Source organism: Sus scrofa, chromosome 9, assembly GCF_054392235.1.
Source record: "Sus scrofa isolate SSC_HxYL_T2T_F1_AM1 chromosome 9, Sscrofa_HxYL_maternal_Yorkshire_Landrace_v2.0, whole genome shotgun sequence".
NCBI lineage: Eukaryota > Metazoa > Chordata > Mammalia > Artiodactyla > Suidae > Sus > Sus scrofa.
In genome coordinates this window covers 126,273,098-126,290,083 of record NC_139391.1, presented here as the reverse complement: position 1 = coordinate 126,290,083, position 16,986 = coordinate 126,273,098, and the positions used below count along the sequence as shown (strand labels likewise).

The window sequence follows — 16,986 nt, the reverse complement described above, 5'->3', positions numbered from 1 at the left end:
AGTGAGCACGGGTTCCATTCACCAGGCGACCCTGTGGCTCTCCTGTGGGCAAAGGCAGAGTCTTGAGCGGGGCGACCTGATCTGATTATCCCCATCTGGACTGCCCTGCCAAGGTCTGCCACCTCCTGCCCTCCCCTCCCTCCCCAGAACTGCCGCAGCCTGGCCGTGACCTGGCGTTGTGGCTATGGGGAGTCGAGGACGTGACAGGGCTGTGGCTGTGTCAGCCCCGTAGGGTACAGACACCAATGCAAGCATGACCAAGGTCTGTTATATTTGGCCCAGAAGCTGTATACAGACTCTCTTGTAGAATCCAAAGCCGGAGCAGGCTTTGCAGCCTCCCTTTGCTTCTGGCCCTTCCTGCAGCCACGCCTGGGTGTCCTTGTTGACGTCTTAGGGCTGCTGTGTCTAAGAAACTGACACTCACCTGGGGGTTATGACCCCCTTTTTTATTTTTAAGTGTCTCCTCCCCCCTCCCCCAGATAGTTTCTGTGACTCCGTCCTTTGCTTCCCTTTGACAGAGAAGCAGCAGGGGCTCAAGGTTTCTGAGAACCAGGAGGCAAGTTCAAGCTCTTGCCCTTGAACCTTTGCCTGTGACTGACTCAGTCGTAGTTGCCAAGCTCCGTCGGCTCAGGCTCTGCCAGGGCTGGCTTCGCTCTGGAGTAATCCTCTTAGACCCCCAAATTGTCTGGTGAGCCCTCAAAACTGGACATTTTTACTCCCCCGGTCAGATGGTTGCTGATGGCTGATGGAGGAAACTTTCACATAGGAGGGACGGGGCAGTCAGTCTGGCTGTCACAGGATCTGGCTTGAACTTCATGCAGATTGGGACAGCCTGTCTGTGGCCCATCACACATCCACTGGATGTCGGCTCTAACCATACAAGACAAGGGTGCCGTGTCCAGAAGTAAAGAATGTCCGTTTTGAAGATAGAGATAAATGCCTCCCTTCCTGGGACGTCAGTGCCAGGACCTCTTTGATGATAAGGCTCCCTCCCCAGGCGCTGAGGCCAGACTGACTCACTGTGGATGTGCTAATCTGTCTTTGTTGGAAATCCTGAGGGCATGTACCCCTGTCGTGTTTGATGTTCTTTGCTCTGATAAGATATAAAACTGCTGAAAACCATGCTTCTCTGGAGCAATTCCTCAGAGCCATCTCAGAGTCCGTCTCCAACTTGCATTAAACTCTCCTCTGTTTTTATTATAGGCTGGTGACTGATGATTCGCGGCGACAGTGCATCGAGGTGAGGGTGACTCTGTGACCTCTGCCTGTCCCCTAGCTCTAGGACTCTTGGATCTCCACAGCTGAGGTCACGTCTTAGAGCCGTCTTTCTTTTCTTGTCTCTGTAATTCACGTCACTGTGTATCTCCACCTTCTAGGCTCTAGCCTGTCACCTAGCTCATCCTCTGCTAGCTGCGCCTATCTCTGGTGGAACTTCAGTCAGCCCTCATCAGCTACAAATTGCCTTGGTCAATGGTTTCCTGCCCCAGTGACCTGGGACCCATCTGTTATGGATTGAATGCGTGTGTCTCTCTGAAATGTATATAATTGGAATCCTACCCCACAGCGGGGTAGCATTAGGAGGTAGGTCTTTAGGTGTGATAGGTCCTGGGGTGGAGTCCTCATATGTATGATAGTACCCTTATAAAAGAGGCCCCGGGGGTGGGGTGGGGGGCTCTCTGGTCCCTTTCTTCCATGTGGTTCCTGGTTGGATTCGTTTCTGCTGCGCCATGACGGGAACTCCATCCGTTCTTCCATGTGAAGACACAGTGAGAAGACGGCCATCCGGGAATGGAAAAGTGCACCCTCGCCAGACACTGAAGCTGAGAGCACCTTGACCTTATACTTCCCAGCCCCCAGAACTGTGAGAAACAAATGTTTGTTGTTTAAGCTTCCTATCTATGGTAATTGTCAGCCTGAGCTAAGACCCTGTCCTTAGCGATTCCATTCTTGCAAACATGAGGACAAAGTCTGGCAGGAAAGACATGCTGAGGTTGGTATTAACTTCCTAAAGTAATGAGGCAAGCAGATGGGACGTCCCTCCCCGCCCCATCCTTTTTTTTTTTTTTTTTTTAGGGCTGCACATGCAGCATATGGAGGTTCCCAGGCTAGGGATTGAATTGGAGCTACAGCTGCCAGCCACAGCCACTACCACAGCCATGTGGGGACTGAGCCTTGGCTGTGAACTACACCACAGCGCACGGCAACACCAGATCCTTAACCCACTGAGCGAGGCCAGGGATTGAACCCGGGTCCTCATGGATGCTCATCAGGTTTGTTACCGCTGAGTCTCATTGGGCAGTATCCTCCCTCTCCCCACCGCCACCCTGTCTTTGAAGTCTTTGACCATGCCAGTCTGAGGACAAGGGACTCCATCTTCTGCCCTCTGAGTCTCCACTCTGCGTTTTAGTCCAGGGCAAGTAAATACCTGGGGGTTTAGGATTTTACCTGTGAAATACGTGTTAATTTTCTGGTCTAGAGTACCGTCCTCTTGAGGGCAGGGTGGTAGTTTTCATCTCTCTCTCTCTCATTCCTGGCACGATGTTTAGCACCTAGGGTTGCATCTCCAGCAAATGTTAGTTGAACGGACAGTTTTGCCTGTAAGCCCTACTCTGTCATGGCTGTTTTGCACAGTGGGTGCCTTTTTGGCGTTCCCACCTAGCTCAGCGAGGGAGCACCTTGGTTGACCCTTAGAATAGTCGCTGGATCACAGGACTCAAAGCTGTGGACACGGCTGCAGCGGGAACCACGTGGCTCACTACGGAAACGATGGTGTCTGGCCACTCAGCTTCATTTAGAACTTTCTGCGACGCACGGATCCCAGAACGTGACAAAGGAGTCAGACTTTTGACAATCAGGTTGTTTTGTCTTTACTGAAACTTTCTGACGTCATTTGACTGGACTTCGAAAACACATAGGTTCCTTACACTTTGGCTTGGAGTTTCTTTGCCGAGAAGCTTCTTAAAAGGGGAACATGAAATGCTCAAATGACCTATAGTCCAAAGCCCTCATTTCACAGGAGGGGAAACCGAGGGACTAAGTGACCATCCAAGTAAGAACACGAGGTGATTAGTGCAAAACTGAGACCAGAGCCATTTCCTTCCGGACTGGAGAAGCCTAGCAAGTGACCTAGAGAGGTACAGTATTAAAAGCACCCACTGTGACATCAAAACAGTGTGTGTGGGAGCAGGGGGCAGGTAAGAAGGCAGAGTTTTAGAACATATGTGAACTTACATCTTTATCAACTTAAAACAATAAAATAAAACTTGAGGTTATAAGATTAAAAAAAAATCCTGGGGAGTACTATAGAACTATACAATATTGTATTAAAACAAAAACAAAAAAGACAGAGAGCGGTCCAAAAAGTTGCCTAACCACACCCAGTAGTTCAAACTGAAATCTGATACAAAACTCCCTCTGACCGCCAGGACAAAAGTGCCATTATTCCCAACTCCTAATTTATCCTGCCCCCTCCACCTTTCCCTGGTGGTACCCAGAAGTCTGATTTGGAAATCTCTGAGTCTGTTTCTGTTGTATAAATAAGTTCTTTGTTAGCATTTTTTATTAGATTCCATATACAAGTGAATGGTGATATAAAACAGAGAACGAACAAGGACCTCCTGTCAAGCACAGGGAAATCTACTCAATATTCTGTAATAACCTATACAGGAAAAGAGCCTGAGAAAGAAAGAATGAATGTATGAATAGAACTCATTCACGGAGTTCCCGTCGTGGCTCAGTGGTTAACGAATCCAACTAGGAACCATGAGGTTACAGGTTCGATCCCTGGCCTTGCTCCGTGGGTTAAGGATCCAGCGTTGCCGTGAGCTGTGGTGTAGGTTGCAGATGAGGCTCGGATCCCGCGTGGCTGTGGCTCTGGCGTAGGCCGGCAGCTACAGCTCTGATTGGACCCCTAGCCTGGGAACTTCCATATGCCACGGGAGCGGCCCTAGAAAAGGCAAAAAAACAAAACAAAACAAAACAAAAGAACGGATTTACTGTGCTGTATACCTAACACTAACATAACATTGTAAATCCACTATGCTCTAGAATAATTAAAAAAAAAGATTGCTGTGTCTGCTGGGATGTCACAGGGAGCGAGGAGGTGACCGCTTTGTGCCCAGCAGCTCGTTCCCAACTACTGTGGTGCCCAGCACCGCACCAGCTGTTGGGCACGAAGGTCTAGGCCCCCGAGGATCATCATAGAGGCGCCTGGAGGCCTGAGGGGCAGGCAGCACCCTTTAGGGGCTACTCGCTTCTCCATGGAGGGAGATGCTAGGCGGTGGAGGAGGGATGGGCTTCAGGGGTGAAGGACTAAGGTGGACAGAACGGCCACCAGGGAGGGGAGAGGAGCAGCCTGGACCAGGCTGAGGAGGGAGAGAGAGGTTACTGTCGTCCAGGACGTGCCCAGGTCGGGCCCATGATTGGGCCTTTTCCATCCTGAGCAGGTAGAGCCGGAGGTGGGGGAACTCTTGGTTCTGACTCTTCTTGCTGCTGCTTTGGTCAAGAAGCTTGGCCTCAGATATTGATGGTGTAATCAGTATTCTCTGAGCAGCACTTGAAAGTATTTTTTCTGGCCACACCTGCGGCAGGTGGAAATTCCCAGGCCAGGGAAGGAACCTGTGCCACAGCTGTAACCAGAGCCACAGCAGTGACAATGCCAGATCCTTCACCCACTGAGCCACAGGGAACTCCGGCGCTTCTAAACTTGAGCGTAGAAAATGGCTGGGCGTGCTCAGGGCTATCTCAGAAAGGGACTCTGCAGGGCAGGGCTGTGGCCCCACCACGTGGCCTGAGGCCCCACAGAGTGAAGAGGCTGACTTAAGGCTGGGGAGGGTGTGGCTGCTCTGTGGGGGATGGAGGAGGTGGCTGAAGGCTGGAGTCTTTGCCAGTGATGACAGAATTTGCCTCGGGGCTTTTGTTCGCAGGGGACAACTAGTGACAGAGCTGCAGCCGGCAGCTGTCTCCTGCTTGGGACAGAGCACCCTGAGCTCGGGAAGCCTGGATGTTGATGCTCAGGCCAGCTGGCCTGCTGTCCAGTCAGCCGTGGTCAGGGCTCGCCTTGTCCTGAGATGGGGAGGGAGCATCACTTTCTCTCACATACTCTCACAGCACCACACACCTGCCTTCACCCTCCTCCTTCCTAACTCCTCCCTTTCACCCAGAACCTACATCCTGGTTCTCTGGTCCTCATTCCCCACCTCTCCCATCTCTGCTGGGGTCTGAGCTGAGGACCTGAACTATCAACTACAGGTGGGGACACCACAGGACCTGACAGTGAGGGTGAGGTGGGCGCAGGCTGCTCCCCAGGGAGGCTCCCTGTCACGGCTGGGCTCCTTCCAGCTCCGAGGGCAGCAGTGGCTGCACAAATCGCCTTTCCCAACACATGACACATCCTTCCTGGAAGTGAGCTCCCACTGAGGCAAGGGGTGGTGGGGTGGGGAGCTACACGGCGAAGGGAAGCAGGAAGGGAGAGGAGGCAGGTAGAGCTGGGTTTGAAAATGCACATTTTGGGTGATGAGAAGGGGCATTCCCTCTTAAGTCTATGCCCAGCTGCCCCTTCCCCAGGTGAAGAACAGAGGCCCCTGGGGGATTTCTATGTCAAATTCCTTCTTTATTTTGACATTCGCTTGGTTGTGACTCCAAGTTATCAAAGATGCAGGACAAGAAATTTGTAGCAGGAGCACTGAAGTGGAGGTGGAGAGAAAAGGCAGAGAGAGCCTGGGGTTCCCGGCCCCTCCTCTTCCTGTTTAGGGTGCAATTTGAAAAGTGTCCAAAAAGTGTCCCAGAGCATAGCCTCGGCGGCTCATAAGTACAGTGCTGTTGAGTGGGGGTGAGCTTCCTTGTCCACGGGCAAGGCTCTTGCAGTTACAGGAAGGTGGGCAGGCAACCTTGAGCCTGTGCCCTGAGCAAAGTGGGGCTCGCAGGGAGGGGGCGGGAAAGAGCCGTGGTCACCATTGCTCCAATGCCCCAAATCCAGATTTTTGATTTGTGGGTTGATTTAGGCTGGGAAAGCTATAGGAGATGGGGTTGCATGAAATGCTTTTCACTCGGGGACCCCAAAAGATCAGAGCCAAGGAGCGGGTCAGAGTTGACCGGGTCTTGATTTTTCCCAAGGCAGGAGGTACCATAATCATTCAGGGAGGAGGGGCAGCCCCTGCTGTGGTTGTGTGGCTGTGGAATGCCAGGGCAGCAAGGCACTGGGGCTGGTCATCAAAGCGGTGAGAGCAGCCAGGTCCACGTCAAGAGGGTGGGCTTAGCCCAGGAAGAGCTGGCAGCGGGAGGGGGCGTGTTAAAGTTGCGGTCCTGAGATGGTCCCTCTGGGCTCTGGGACAGAGCTCATCACCCCACCTAGAGCTGCCTCCTGGTAGAAGAGAAGGGTGACCCTCTGAGGTCCCTCAGCGGGAGGGTCAAACACGTTTGCTTTTTGCTGACCATTACAATTGTTTTGCCTGCTCATCTTGTATTTTACTGTAGATCTGTTATCCATCAACACGCATCCTTGCACATAGGAGCAGGCAGTTGGCAAGTACGTCCAGCCCCTGCCAGGGTTAGGGCAAGAGACAGTGGTCTGGCTGGCAGAAATTTTCAGGGATCCTGGCTTCGTGAACCCCTAAGGGGCCCTTAGAGTCCGTCTGGGCAAGTCTCATTTCCCTGGAGAAAATGGGGTCTCAGAAGGTAAGTGGTTGGTCCTAGAGCTCATGAGTGACCCACGTGTGACCAGATGCCAGGGCCGCTGATTGCCAACCCACTGAGCCTTGATCACAGATGGAGAATAGAGATGACAAGTACCCAGAGTGAGGCAAAAGTGGGGTGCGTTCTCTTTCTCCTCCCCTCCTCCAGCCCCACCCCATCCCCACCCCAACTGCAAAATCAAGATTTCAGCAGAGTGGCCAGCTCCCCTGCTGCCACGCTCGGCAGCATCCAGTGACTCAGGAGAGGCTGGGGATGACGAATGCCTGTAGAAGGGGGCGGCAGCCACCCCTTAGTGCAGAGGCAACTGGAAAACTCATCAGATGCATGTACTCAAACAGCAGAAGGCCACAGCTGAGTTCTAACTGGGAATTGGACTTGGGGCTAGAGTGACAGAGCCGTGAGTTGGCCCCTGTCCCGAGACTGGGGAATGGGGCAGCGGAGGGAGGGCAGCAAGCATGGGATCTGATCGCTAATTGAGTCCCTCAATCCTCAGCAGTGGGGGCTGCTGTCTCTGGTGGAAGAAAGCAGTCCTGCTCTGCGGCCTTAGGGCAGGCTGCCCACGCAGAACACCAGGTCTCTGAGCGGCCTCCGTGGCCTCAAGGCTGCAGCATGTCCCACAGGACATGCCGCAGGCTCTTCCTGTACCAGCCAGCTGCTTGCGGTGGGGACGGGCTGCCACCTTAGTCAGCTTTCGCTCCTGCTGTCTGCAGGTGGATTTTTCCCTCTAGTTGGTCCAAAGGCGGCAGAGCCCCGGGGTGTGCTGGTGGGGACAGGCGTGTGTGTACACACCTGGGGATGCACACGCACAGCTGCATCCACGCACAGTGCTCGTGTAGCGGACCAGGGCCCCGGAGACCACCCGCAGGCTCTCCCTCACGAAGCCCCTCCAACTCTCCAACTCTAGGAACAGAATGTAAAGAAGGTTCTCCAGCCGGGGCAGCTGGTTCCCAAGGCAGGGAAGAGAGGATTGTGGGGGAGACAGAACAGCCGTTTGGGGGGCATTCCCTGCAAATTGCCTATAAACCTGACCTTGAAAGCCCAGTCATCGTGGTCCATCAGGGGCGGGGGCAGGTGCAGATGGGGTGTGTTCAGGAAAGCACATCCGTGCTGGAGCAGCTGCAGGGCCTGCCGTCTCTGTGACAGCCGAGGCACAAAACCAGACCGTGAACTTGCTCTTGGCTTTGAGTTCGCAAGTCCTGGTCCTCTGAACCCCCTCCTTCTGCCAACGTCTTCGTTCTCGCCTCTCTTCTTGCCCTTTCTCCATTCATCCCCCAACTTCTCTGGAAGGCTCCGGAGCCTCTGCTGCACTGGGGGCTCCTCCTCCCGGAGTCGGGTACAGCCAGGGGCTGAGGGAAGTGAGAGGGCTGCGGTGATGCTGGCACTGGCCAGAGGAACGGCCCACAGAGAAACTGGCCAAGCTGCCGAAGGGATGTGCCAGGCCCCGCCCTGGATCTCCATGCCCTCCATTGCCTGAATCTGGGTGAGCCTTCCACTGCGGGGCAAAGAAAGCCAAGACACAGAGCCGGTCCTTGTGGGCTGTGGGAGGAGACATCTGCTGCCCCCATGGCTCCTGCTGGGGCAGTAGCCTTGCGGTGTGGGGGGGTCGGGGGTGAGAGGGGTTACACATCTGTACTAATAGCCCTTGGATTGGTGAAGGCCTCACGCCCAGAGCCTGGCCACGTCACCGGGTAACTCTGGGGTGCTGCCACTTTGAGGGATGGGGGGCCCCCCTCCTTGTAGTATGTGGGAGCAAAGGGGAGCCTCTCGCCTCCGCCCCCGTTGGGCACCATGTCTGCCGTCCGTATGTAAAAGGGGGAGCTGTATGGGGAGCAGGTGGTGCAGTGGCTGGCAGCCACCCCGCACGGCTGGCCGCAGGGCTCGCTGGGGAGAGGTGCCAGGCCGCCTTGGCCGTCCAGGGCTTGGGAGCTGCAGGCATTGCAGGGGGGGCCTCGGGGGTGTGTGGGCAGGTCGTGCTCCTCCTCCTCGTCGTCCGCATCCTCGGCTCTGCTCTTCTTGCAACAGTAATACTGAGGGGAGAGCGGGGAGGGGTGCCGTGGGCTGAATGCTCCCCCTGGGGGTGCCAGGCAGCCATGCCCCTGCCCCACCGGGGACCCCGTGCCGGGCACTTTATGGGCCCTGGAGAGAAAGGGACACACGAATCCTACTGAGCACAGGCTGGGGTCCTGGGAGCCGCTTTCAGAGTCTCCCCAGAATGGCACCCTTCCCACCACTCCTGAAACCTCAGATGCTCGGGGGACACAAGACGACACCCTGGTGGGTGCCCCCAGGGTGGGGGGTGGGAGGTACACCCTCCCTTCTAAAGGCCCCCAACTCCCAGCCCCCTTGACTTAGGCCTCCCGAGTTCCACCCCCCCACAGTGGGCCTCCAGGTTCTGCCCCCAGGAGGGGATGTGGGGTGCTGGTGGCCTCCGGCCACTGGTCCAGGGGACTGACCTGGAGCCTACAGTAGCACAGGACGGCGATGATGCAGAGGAGGATGACCGTCGCTAGGATTCCGCCAGTGATCACAACCGTTCCCGCTGTCATCCGCCCGACGCCCCATCAAACTCTGCAAAGACATGTGCGGCCACGGGGGACCTGAGAGCAGCCGGGGCAGGGAGGGCCCCGGGCGCAGGGACAGCAGGGGCTTCCTGAAGACAGAGGGTGGCTGGGCAGCCTAACCTGGGGGGCTTACGACCCAGAGAATAACACCTTCTGTTCACGGAAGGCTTAGTCTGTGTGAGGCACTGTGCTAAGCACTCCCCTGGTTATCTCGGATAATCCTCAAAATAACCTTTCAGGGCAGTTTCTTTTTTTTTCTTTCTTTTTTTTCTTTTTTTTTTTTTTTTTGGTCATTTTGCCTTTTTCTAGGGTCACACCCGCGGCATATGGAGGTTCCCAGGCTAGGGGTTGAATCAGAGCTGTAGCCACCAGCCTACGCCAGAGCCACAGCAACTTGGGATCCGAGCCACGTCTGCGACCTACACCACAGCTCACGGCCACACCAGATCCTTAACCCACTGAGGATGGCCAGGGATTGAACCCTCAACCTCATGGTTCCTAGTCGGATTCGTTAACCACTGAGCCACGACGGGAACTCCCTGGGGCAGTTATTAATTATCCCTCCTTCACTCACAGTGAACGGAGGCTTTGATTGATTTGGCTGAGATTCCACCCAGCCTACTTCACCCCATGGCCACGCTCTTAATCACTGCCCTCTGAGGAGCAAATACCAATGGTTCCTGAGCCTTGACCCAGGTGGAGGGGACAGGTCTGCCCCTCGAAAGTTCCATCGGGTCCTGCCCTGGCTCCAACTCACACTCCTTTTGTGGGTAGGGGGGCAGTGGATTGCAGGGAGTGTCTCTCCTCTCTTTCCAACTGTTGGGGAAAACAAGGGCAAGATGAGCCCAGAGGCATGCAGGTGCATTCTTGTGCCAGGAAGTTTGGGGCCAGGCTGGGGAGATGAGTCCCACTAATGGGGGCTCAGGGGGCAGAGGCCAGCTCCAAACGTGAGGCTGTCGGAGGGCCAACTCCCCTTTCGGGCCACTGAACAGGGATTCCCGACCCCCCAGGCACACAGGGACCAAGGCTGGCTGTGCCAACGGCGCAGGAGGGTGGGAGGAGACTTGGCATCTTGAGGACGGAAGAATGACTGCGAGCACTTACGTTCATAAAGGGAACGGTGACCTGCAAGACAACAAAAGGGACGGAGATGCTGTTAGAAGAGAGTGAACCGGAAGAAGGCCCCAGGGGTTAGATGAGTCCCCGAGCTCTACTTCGCGTCATCTTGCTCTCTCCCCACGCTCTATCACGGGTAAGCCTCCAGGTCCCCAATCTGCGTCTCCAGCCGTGTCTCCAGCTGCGAGTAGACAGACCCGTCACTCAGATGCCCACTGGCACCCTGAACTTGATCGTTACCCTCTCTCCAAGTGGGCTCCCCCACCTCCACCAACCTCTCTGTTCACGGTGCTACCAGAGCTGCCATGAAGGGTTTTGTCTGTCAAAGGCAGGTGGGGGCTGATGGGGGCTGATGGGGGCTGGACCACCAGCTTCTTAGGGGGAAGGAATACCTTTTCCTCAGCCAAGGACACCTGTTTCTCATCACCGTGGCCCTAGGGCCCTACATGCAGCCTGCACTGCTTCCAACTCCCTCAAAGATGCTCGCAGGAGTTTCCTGTCGTGGCTCAGTGGTTAACAAACCCAACTAGCATCCATGAGGACATGGGTTCAATACCTGGCCTTGATCAGTGGGTTAAGGATCTGGTATTGCCCTGAGCTGTGGTGTAGGTCACAGACGCGGCTCAGATCCCGTGTGGCTGTGGCTGTGGGGCAGGTTGGCAGCTGTAGCTCCAATTCGACCCTAGCCTGGGAACTTCTATATGCCACAGACATATAGACCCTAAAAAGACAAAAAGACAAAACAAAACAAAAAAAACCCAGATGCTCACAGTGTAGCCTGAGGACCACAGCATGGAAGCCGGTTCACATCTCAGGCCCCACCGCAGGCCTAATGAGTCAGAACCTGTATTTTAACAAGGGCCCAGGTGATTAATTTGCATATTAAGAGTTTGACAAGGCTGTGGTGTGTTCCCCTAGCTGCCCAGACTTTCAATTCCTCAAATTCTGCTTCAGCTTCCCCAGCCTCTATTCTCCCTAATTAAGACTCTGCATCACACACTGGCCCTGGTGCAATGGTTTCCTGATGGATCTTGCTGGTTCTAGCTCTGAGCACCCTTTGCATTGCCCACAGTTAGCCCTTCATCATGCCCCTGCACCTCTCTTCCTCCAGAACCTTCTGGGGACCACGCGGACTGCAGGGGCACATTTACTGGGTGTGGATTTTAAGATGGAGCCTCAGAGGCTCTCCAACCTGCTTGCTCATTACCAATTCAGCTTTTCCTCCTCTCGCCCTCTCTCCCTGTCACAGGAATCCTCTGCCCATCAGGCAGCTCCAGTTCTTAAGAAGATTATAGCCCTGTGATGAAAAGACACTTAACATAAGAACCAGTGATGCCCAGACCAGGGGCGGTGGGAACACAGGAGGGGGGAAGCTAACTACCTGGGGAAAAGTTCCATGGAACATGTTCTGTTTGAGCTGAATCCTAAAAGCTCAGGGCGGCTTGGCCAGTAGACAAGGTGGAGAAGGCGAATGCACAGCCCAGGAGTGTGGAAGGATACAGGGGTTCCAGGAACAACTGTAAGGAATCTGGAAAGGTTGAGGGTGGGTGGGCATCAAGCTGGAGAGGCTGCAAGGCAGGCAAGGAATTGGGATTTAACTCTCTTGGAGACCATGGGGCCTCCTGAAGGGTCGCAGTAGGGGAGGAGCGTAATCTCGCTTTCTCCATCTTTTTAAATCCTGCCCTTTCTTCGAGGCTCTGAGAAGCCTTCCCTGACTGCCCCATCACGATGCCTTCTCTTTCTGGACTTCTACCATGCCACTTTTAACATCCTTTCTTGGTAGGATGTTTGTCAACTTTCATGTGGCAGCGTTTTAACTCCTTCCCTAAATTATGAGTACTGTGGGGTAAGGAGCTGTGTCTTATACAGCATTAGACACAGTGCCTGGCACACTGCAGGTACTAACAAGTTTGGTAATCTCTCCTTGCAGCATTTCTTTCACAAGCCTGGCAGTAATGACTCTGATCCACCACCAGGGGGCAGCAAGTTGTATCGCTCAGGTCACATTCCAGCTGCAGACTAGAGCATCCTTGTTGAAGACCAATTTGATTTTGCTCTGATGCAAGCAAGGTAAGCCATGCCTCAGGGCTGCAATGGGGCTTTTTTTTGGGGGGGGGTAAGTGAACCTCAGCCTTGGGGCGACATATATCTTCACAACAACACTCCCCTTCTCCTGCTTCCCCTCCATGTGGGCTGCTTAAGCAAGAGAGAGGCCTAGGGACCTCAAGTTGGGGGAGGCAGCAGTGGCCCACACTACTGAAAGTCTTGGCCTAGTCCCCTGGGATGTGCCCAGGCTGTGTTTTCGGAAACAGAGAATAATGAAGCCATATAAGAACAGAGCCCTCCCTCTTTCAGGACCACGAAGGCTGTGTAGCAGAAGTGGCCTGGAAATGGGGCGCAGGGCAGTGCGGCAGTGCCATGGATCCGAAGGCCCTTCGAGACCCAACTGTGCCACCTAGCAGATACCCCATCTTGGAAGCGGAACTTCTTTCTCACTTATAAAAGAGAGATACACAAAAAACCCAGTTCACAAATCTGATTGTAAGGGAAAAGATTCATGTATGTGAGGGCCCCTTGGAAACTCTAAGATATCCTTCAGACATAGTTATTTGTGGGGAAAAGGAAGGCCCGGAGGTTTTGTGGCCACTTAGGTCTGGCCTGATCGTCATAAACCAAGAAAGCACATGTCAAGGGCATGTGGTAAACTAGCCAGATCCCAGGCAGCTTTGCCAGGGCCCGGCCCTGATGGTGCACCGTAGCATTTAAATTCCTACCCCAGTGGCTCTCTGGGATTTCAGGTGGGCTCATTTCCTCTTTGCAAATGATCACAATAACTCCCTGAATCTAAACAGTATTCTGTAGTTTACATGTTTCCCTTTCTCTCCCCATTTACAACAGGCAGGCTCTAAGATGGCCCCAAATGAGCCTGCCCCCCCAGCAATCATGCCTTGGGTACCTCCCTCCCCTGGAGGGTGGGTGCCAGTGTGACTTGCTTCTTAATAGAATACAGCAAAGAGGACGGGATGTTTTCTGTTCGTCGACTCTATGAAACTCTGACTTTCCTCTTACTGGCTAAGACATTCTCCCTTGCTGGTTTTGGTTCAGCCAGTTGCCACGTTAGGAGGGCCCATGTGTTAAGGAACCGAGGGTGGCTTCTGGCCTTCAGTTCAACAGACAACAAAAGCTGAAGCCCTCAATCTAATGGTCCCAAAGGAACTGAACAATCACATAATTGAGAGCAGAAGAGCTGATCCTTCCCCTGTCAAGCTTTCAGATGAAACGGTAACCCCAGTGGACGCCTTGAACGCAGCCTCAGGACACACCCTGAAACACTGCAACCAGCGGGCCACGCCTGGATTCCTGACCCACAGAAACTGTGAGATAATTGGTGTGGGTTGTTGCAAGCTGCTAAGTATGTGGTGGTTTGTGATACGGCAAAAGATAACCACTACACCTCCTTTGAGCCTTACCAAAAAAACCCTACAGGAGGAAAAGCCACAGCTTTACGCAATTTGCATAAAAGTCATACAGTAGCAAGTGTCTGAGTCAGGACCCAAAGGCAAGTGGCATGGAGTTTTGTCACAACAGCTGCCCGATTAACTTCCTGAGGCTTTGAGAACAAGGTTCCTCTGTTTTCTTGCAGGGCTGAGCAGGTCTGCATAGATGGAATCAGCGAGGACTGATTCATGGGCTGAGGGCAGCCAGAGAGGACAAACCTGGTGCCAACTGCAGACCCCCAGGGTCTGCCCTCTGTAACCAGGGCTTTCTGGGAGCTCCTTCTCCACCAACACTTCTCTCCATCCAGGGTCTTGGCACCATCTCCTGAGGTTAGGGGGAGGGTGGCCTGTGCCTCACACTTACGTGAAATGGCTGGAGCAGCGACGACCCAGTCACGCAGGCTGTGGCTGAGTGGACAGCAGCTGGGGGTGTGTCATGGCCAAGGGCATCAGTCCCTGCCAGAGAAGAGAGGGGAGAAGGGCCAGTGAGAGCTGGAGAGGGAGGCTGAAAGGACGGAGGGGTGCATGCTGGCCCCTGGTTGTGACCCCAGGACTCTGGAGTGGATGTCCCCAAGGGGGCTTGTTTCCTGATCTCCGCTGCTGCCTTGGTTGGAGGTCCCCCGGCCTAAAAATCTGAGATCAGTCCTATAAGGCCACATCCTATCCTGTCCTTGTTTCCTTCCCTCAGTGCTACTGCTGGGAACCCTCTGCCTGATGCAACAGCAGGATGCTGGACAAGAGCCTCTGTCTGCCCTGGGAAGGGAGGCTAAGGGGAGGAAGTCCAGCTGCCTCTTTCATGCTCCATTGGCAGTGCTGGAAGGGCTGGCAGTTTTGAGTCCGGTCCAAGAGCGCCACCTGGAGGAGCGAGAAGGACCCCCCCCCCCAACTCCGAGTCCTGGAGGCTGGAGGTGGCCTGCAGATGCCAAGGGGCTGAGCAAGGAGCTGCCAAGGACTCCTGGAATAGAGGTGATGCGCTCGCCTGGGGTAAAGGCCTGGCAGGGAACTCCAGAAGAGCCCCCCAAAGCATTCACAAAAGCAAGAGCCAGTCTGAAGTTTCTCCTTGCTCTCTAACCAGTAAGAATTCTCCATTTCCATCCTGGCAGCTGATGAAACAGCAGCTCTCGGGGATGGTGGGAGAGAGGATAAGAGTTGGGGGAGGGTAGATGGCAGAGGACATTGCCACCACCCCAGCCACTTCCAGCCTGAAGCAGATTCAAACTGGAGGAAAGGAAATGATTAAAGCTGTCAGATGGGGAGTAGTCTGAGTATCACTCATGACTGACATTCTAATTTCTGAGCTGAAACTGTATCTGTACCTTAGAGTGACTATAAGACTATCACCTAAGAGTGAATGAAAAAGCAATGGGGCTGGCCCAAGCTTCTATTTAGGGGAAGGAGCCAATTTCTCCCACTGAATACACTTTAAAGGATTACTTGAGGAAAAAAAAAATCAAAGTTGCTTTTTGAGCATAAACCACTCAACACGCTTGTTTAACAAACCAGTTACTTATAGAAAAATGACTTGTGGAAATGGACGCATTCTAAGAGATCTGGCCAATATCGCTATTACCTAGATGCAGAAACCAAGTTCAGAGAGGACAAGTGACCTACTTAACCACACACAGCAAGATGGAGAGAGAGCTGGAGAAGCACTGGGGAGCAGAGCCTCTCGCCCCTGTCATGAGGATGCGGTCTCTCCTTCCAGAACCTTTGCACTTGTCTCACCAGGAGCTTAGGTGACCCCTGAAGTAGGATTTCTCAAATTGGCTTATGGCAACAATCACCGGGGCCACATGTTAAACAGAGACTCCAGACCTACTGAAGCGGCGTCTCCAGGGGCGGGGCCCAGGAATCGATCTTCAACACGGTTGAGTCTTACCATCTGGCCCTTCTGGGAAGTGATGCAGGAATGAAGGTCTTTGGGAGGATTTCAAGCTGGAGGCAGCAGGGGTGGTGGGTGACCTTGCAGAGCCTGTGGCATCATCCTCTGCTGCCCATAACAAGACTGGCTCTGGATGCTGTGTCCTTGGGGCAAGAAGGCCAGAAGGAGAAGGAGGGGAGCATGAGGAGACCCAAGATACCTAGTGTCTCCGGGTGGGATGGAGCCAATAAACAGGTCAGGATGCAGGACTTTAAGGCCATTCTTCCAGTAAAGGCTGAGAGCACATTAAAAGCCTCCCTGACAGAAGGTGTTGCAAATAGGTTTCCCCCTCCCCATAAGGTGCAGGGGTCTGTGCTCTCTCTCAAGGGCCCCTGCCCTCAATGACTTCAGTGCCCCAAGGCAGGGTGACCTCCCTCACTGCCTCCCTCACCCCCTCATGGTGGCAGGAAATGCTGCCGCAGCTGGCACCAGCACATGTAATTAATGATCAGCTGCCCTCTGCACCCTGCTCGGCCCCTTTAGGAGCACAAGTTAATTGGGGCCAAAGCACCGGCTGAGCTCAATTTCTTCCAATGCAATTAAGCCTTCTCCAATCATTTATTAACTCGTGAAATTGACACAGCAGGTTAACAGCCTGGGAGAAGAGGAGCAGTTTTTTGTTTGTTTTTTTTTCCCCCTTGTTTCCTGTCTTCTTGGACCTCAGTGCTCAGGCAGGGCTGGCCAAGGGGATCAGAGGAAAGGGATCCTTTTAATTTGGCCAATACCAAGCCTGGACCCCTGGGATAAGCGTGGGATGAGTTGGTGGTCAGATTGGTTCCTCTGCCCCAGATGAAGTACTACAGCCCAAGAGCCATGTGGTTTGGGAAGGGGGGGCTAAGAGATACAAGGAACTTTCTGCAAATCGTCAAAGGAAAAAAGAAAACCTCAATATAATAATGAGCAGTGGACAGGTGGTTTATTTAAAAAGCAATCCAAAGGCTGACAAGAAAATGAAGAGACGCCCACACTTATAAATAATCCGAGAAATGCGGGAGTTCTCTTCTGGTGCAGTGGGTAAAGGATCTGGATTGTCAATGCTGTGGCTCAGGTCGCTGCTCTGCTGCAGGTTCGTCCCTGGCGGGAGAACTTCCGTGTGCTTTGGGCATGGCCAAAACAATAATCTGAGAAATGCAAACTGAAACCACAATGAACTATCACCCTATACAGGGAGACTGGAAAAAATTAGGATGCTGGACAG

At 53.8% G+C, this 16,986-nt stretch overlaps 1 protein-coding gene and 1 long non-coding RNA gene across 11 annotated transcripts in view; one reads left to right on the top strand and one right to left on the bottom strand.

Annotated features, from left to right (window-relative positions):
* Positions 1-1,131: 1,131 nt before the first annotated feature.
* Positions 1,132-16,682, top strand: LOC146400161 (uncharacterized). 3 transcript variants are annotated; one of them, XR_014816358.1, is made up of 6 exons: positions 1,132-1,240; positions 1,377-1,581; positions 1,762-1,861; positions 10,369-10,506; positions 12,301-12,440; positions 12,726-16,682. It is a non-coding gene; the product is annotated as an uncharacterized LOC146400161 (long non-coding RNA). The 3 variants fall into 3 exon arrangements; XR_014816359.1 differs by lacking the exons at positions 10,369-10,506; positions 12,726-16,682 and having other exon boundaries at positions 12,301-12,409; XR_014816360.1 differs by lacking the exons at positions 10,369-10,506; positions 12,301-12,440; positions 12,726-16,682 and adding an exon at positions 2,660-2,925.
* Positions 5,591-16,986, bottom strand: part of LOC100524515 (protein FAM163A) — a 79,144-nt gene continuing 67,748 nt past the window's right edge. For 6 of the 8 annotated variants that reach the window (XM_021063745.2, XM_084977806.1, XM_021063746.2 and 3 more), the window contains 4 exons: positions 14,232-14,323; positions 10,359-10,379; positions 9,147-9,261; positions 5,591-8,720 (listed from right to left, as the gene is read on the bottom strand). In XM_021063745.2, coding sequence (XP_020919404.1) covers positions 8,313-8,720; positions 9,147-9,239 — 501 coding nt within the window. In that variant the 5' untranslated portion in view covers positions 9,240-9,261; positions 10,359-10,379; positions 14,232-14,323 and the 3' untranslated portion in view covers positions 5,591-8,312. Of the gene's footprint in view, positions 8,721-9,146; positions 9,262-10,358; positions 10,408-11,751; positions 11,899-14,231; positions 14,324-15,746; positions 15,893-16,986 lie in introns of those variants that run through there. The other 2 variants (XM_084977808.1, XM_084977809.1) reach the window with 2 other exon arrangements.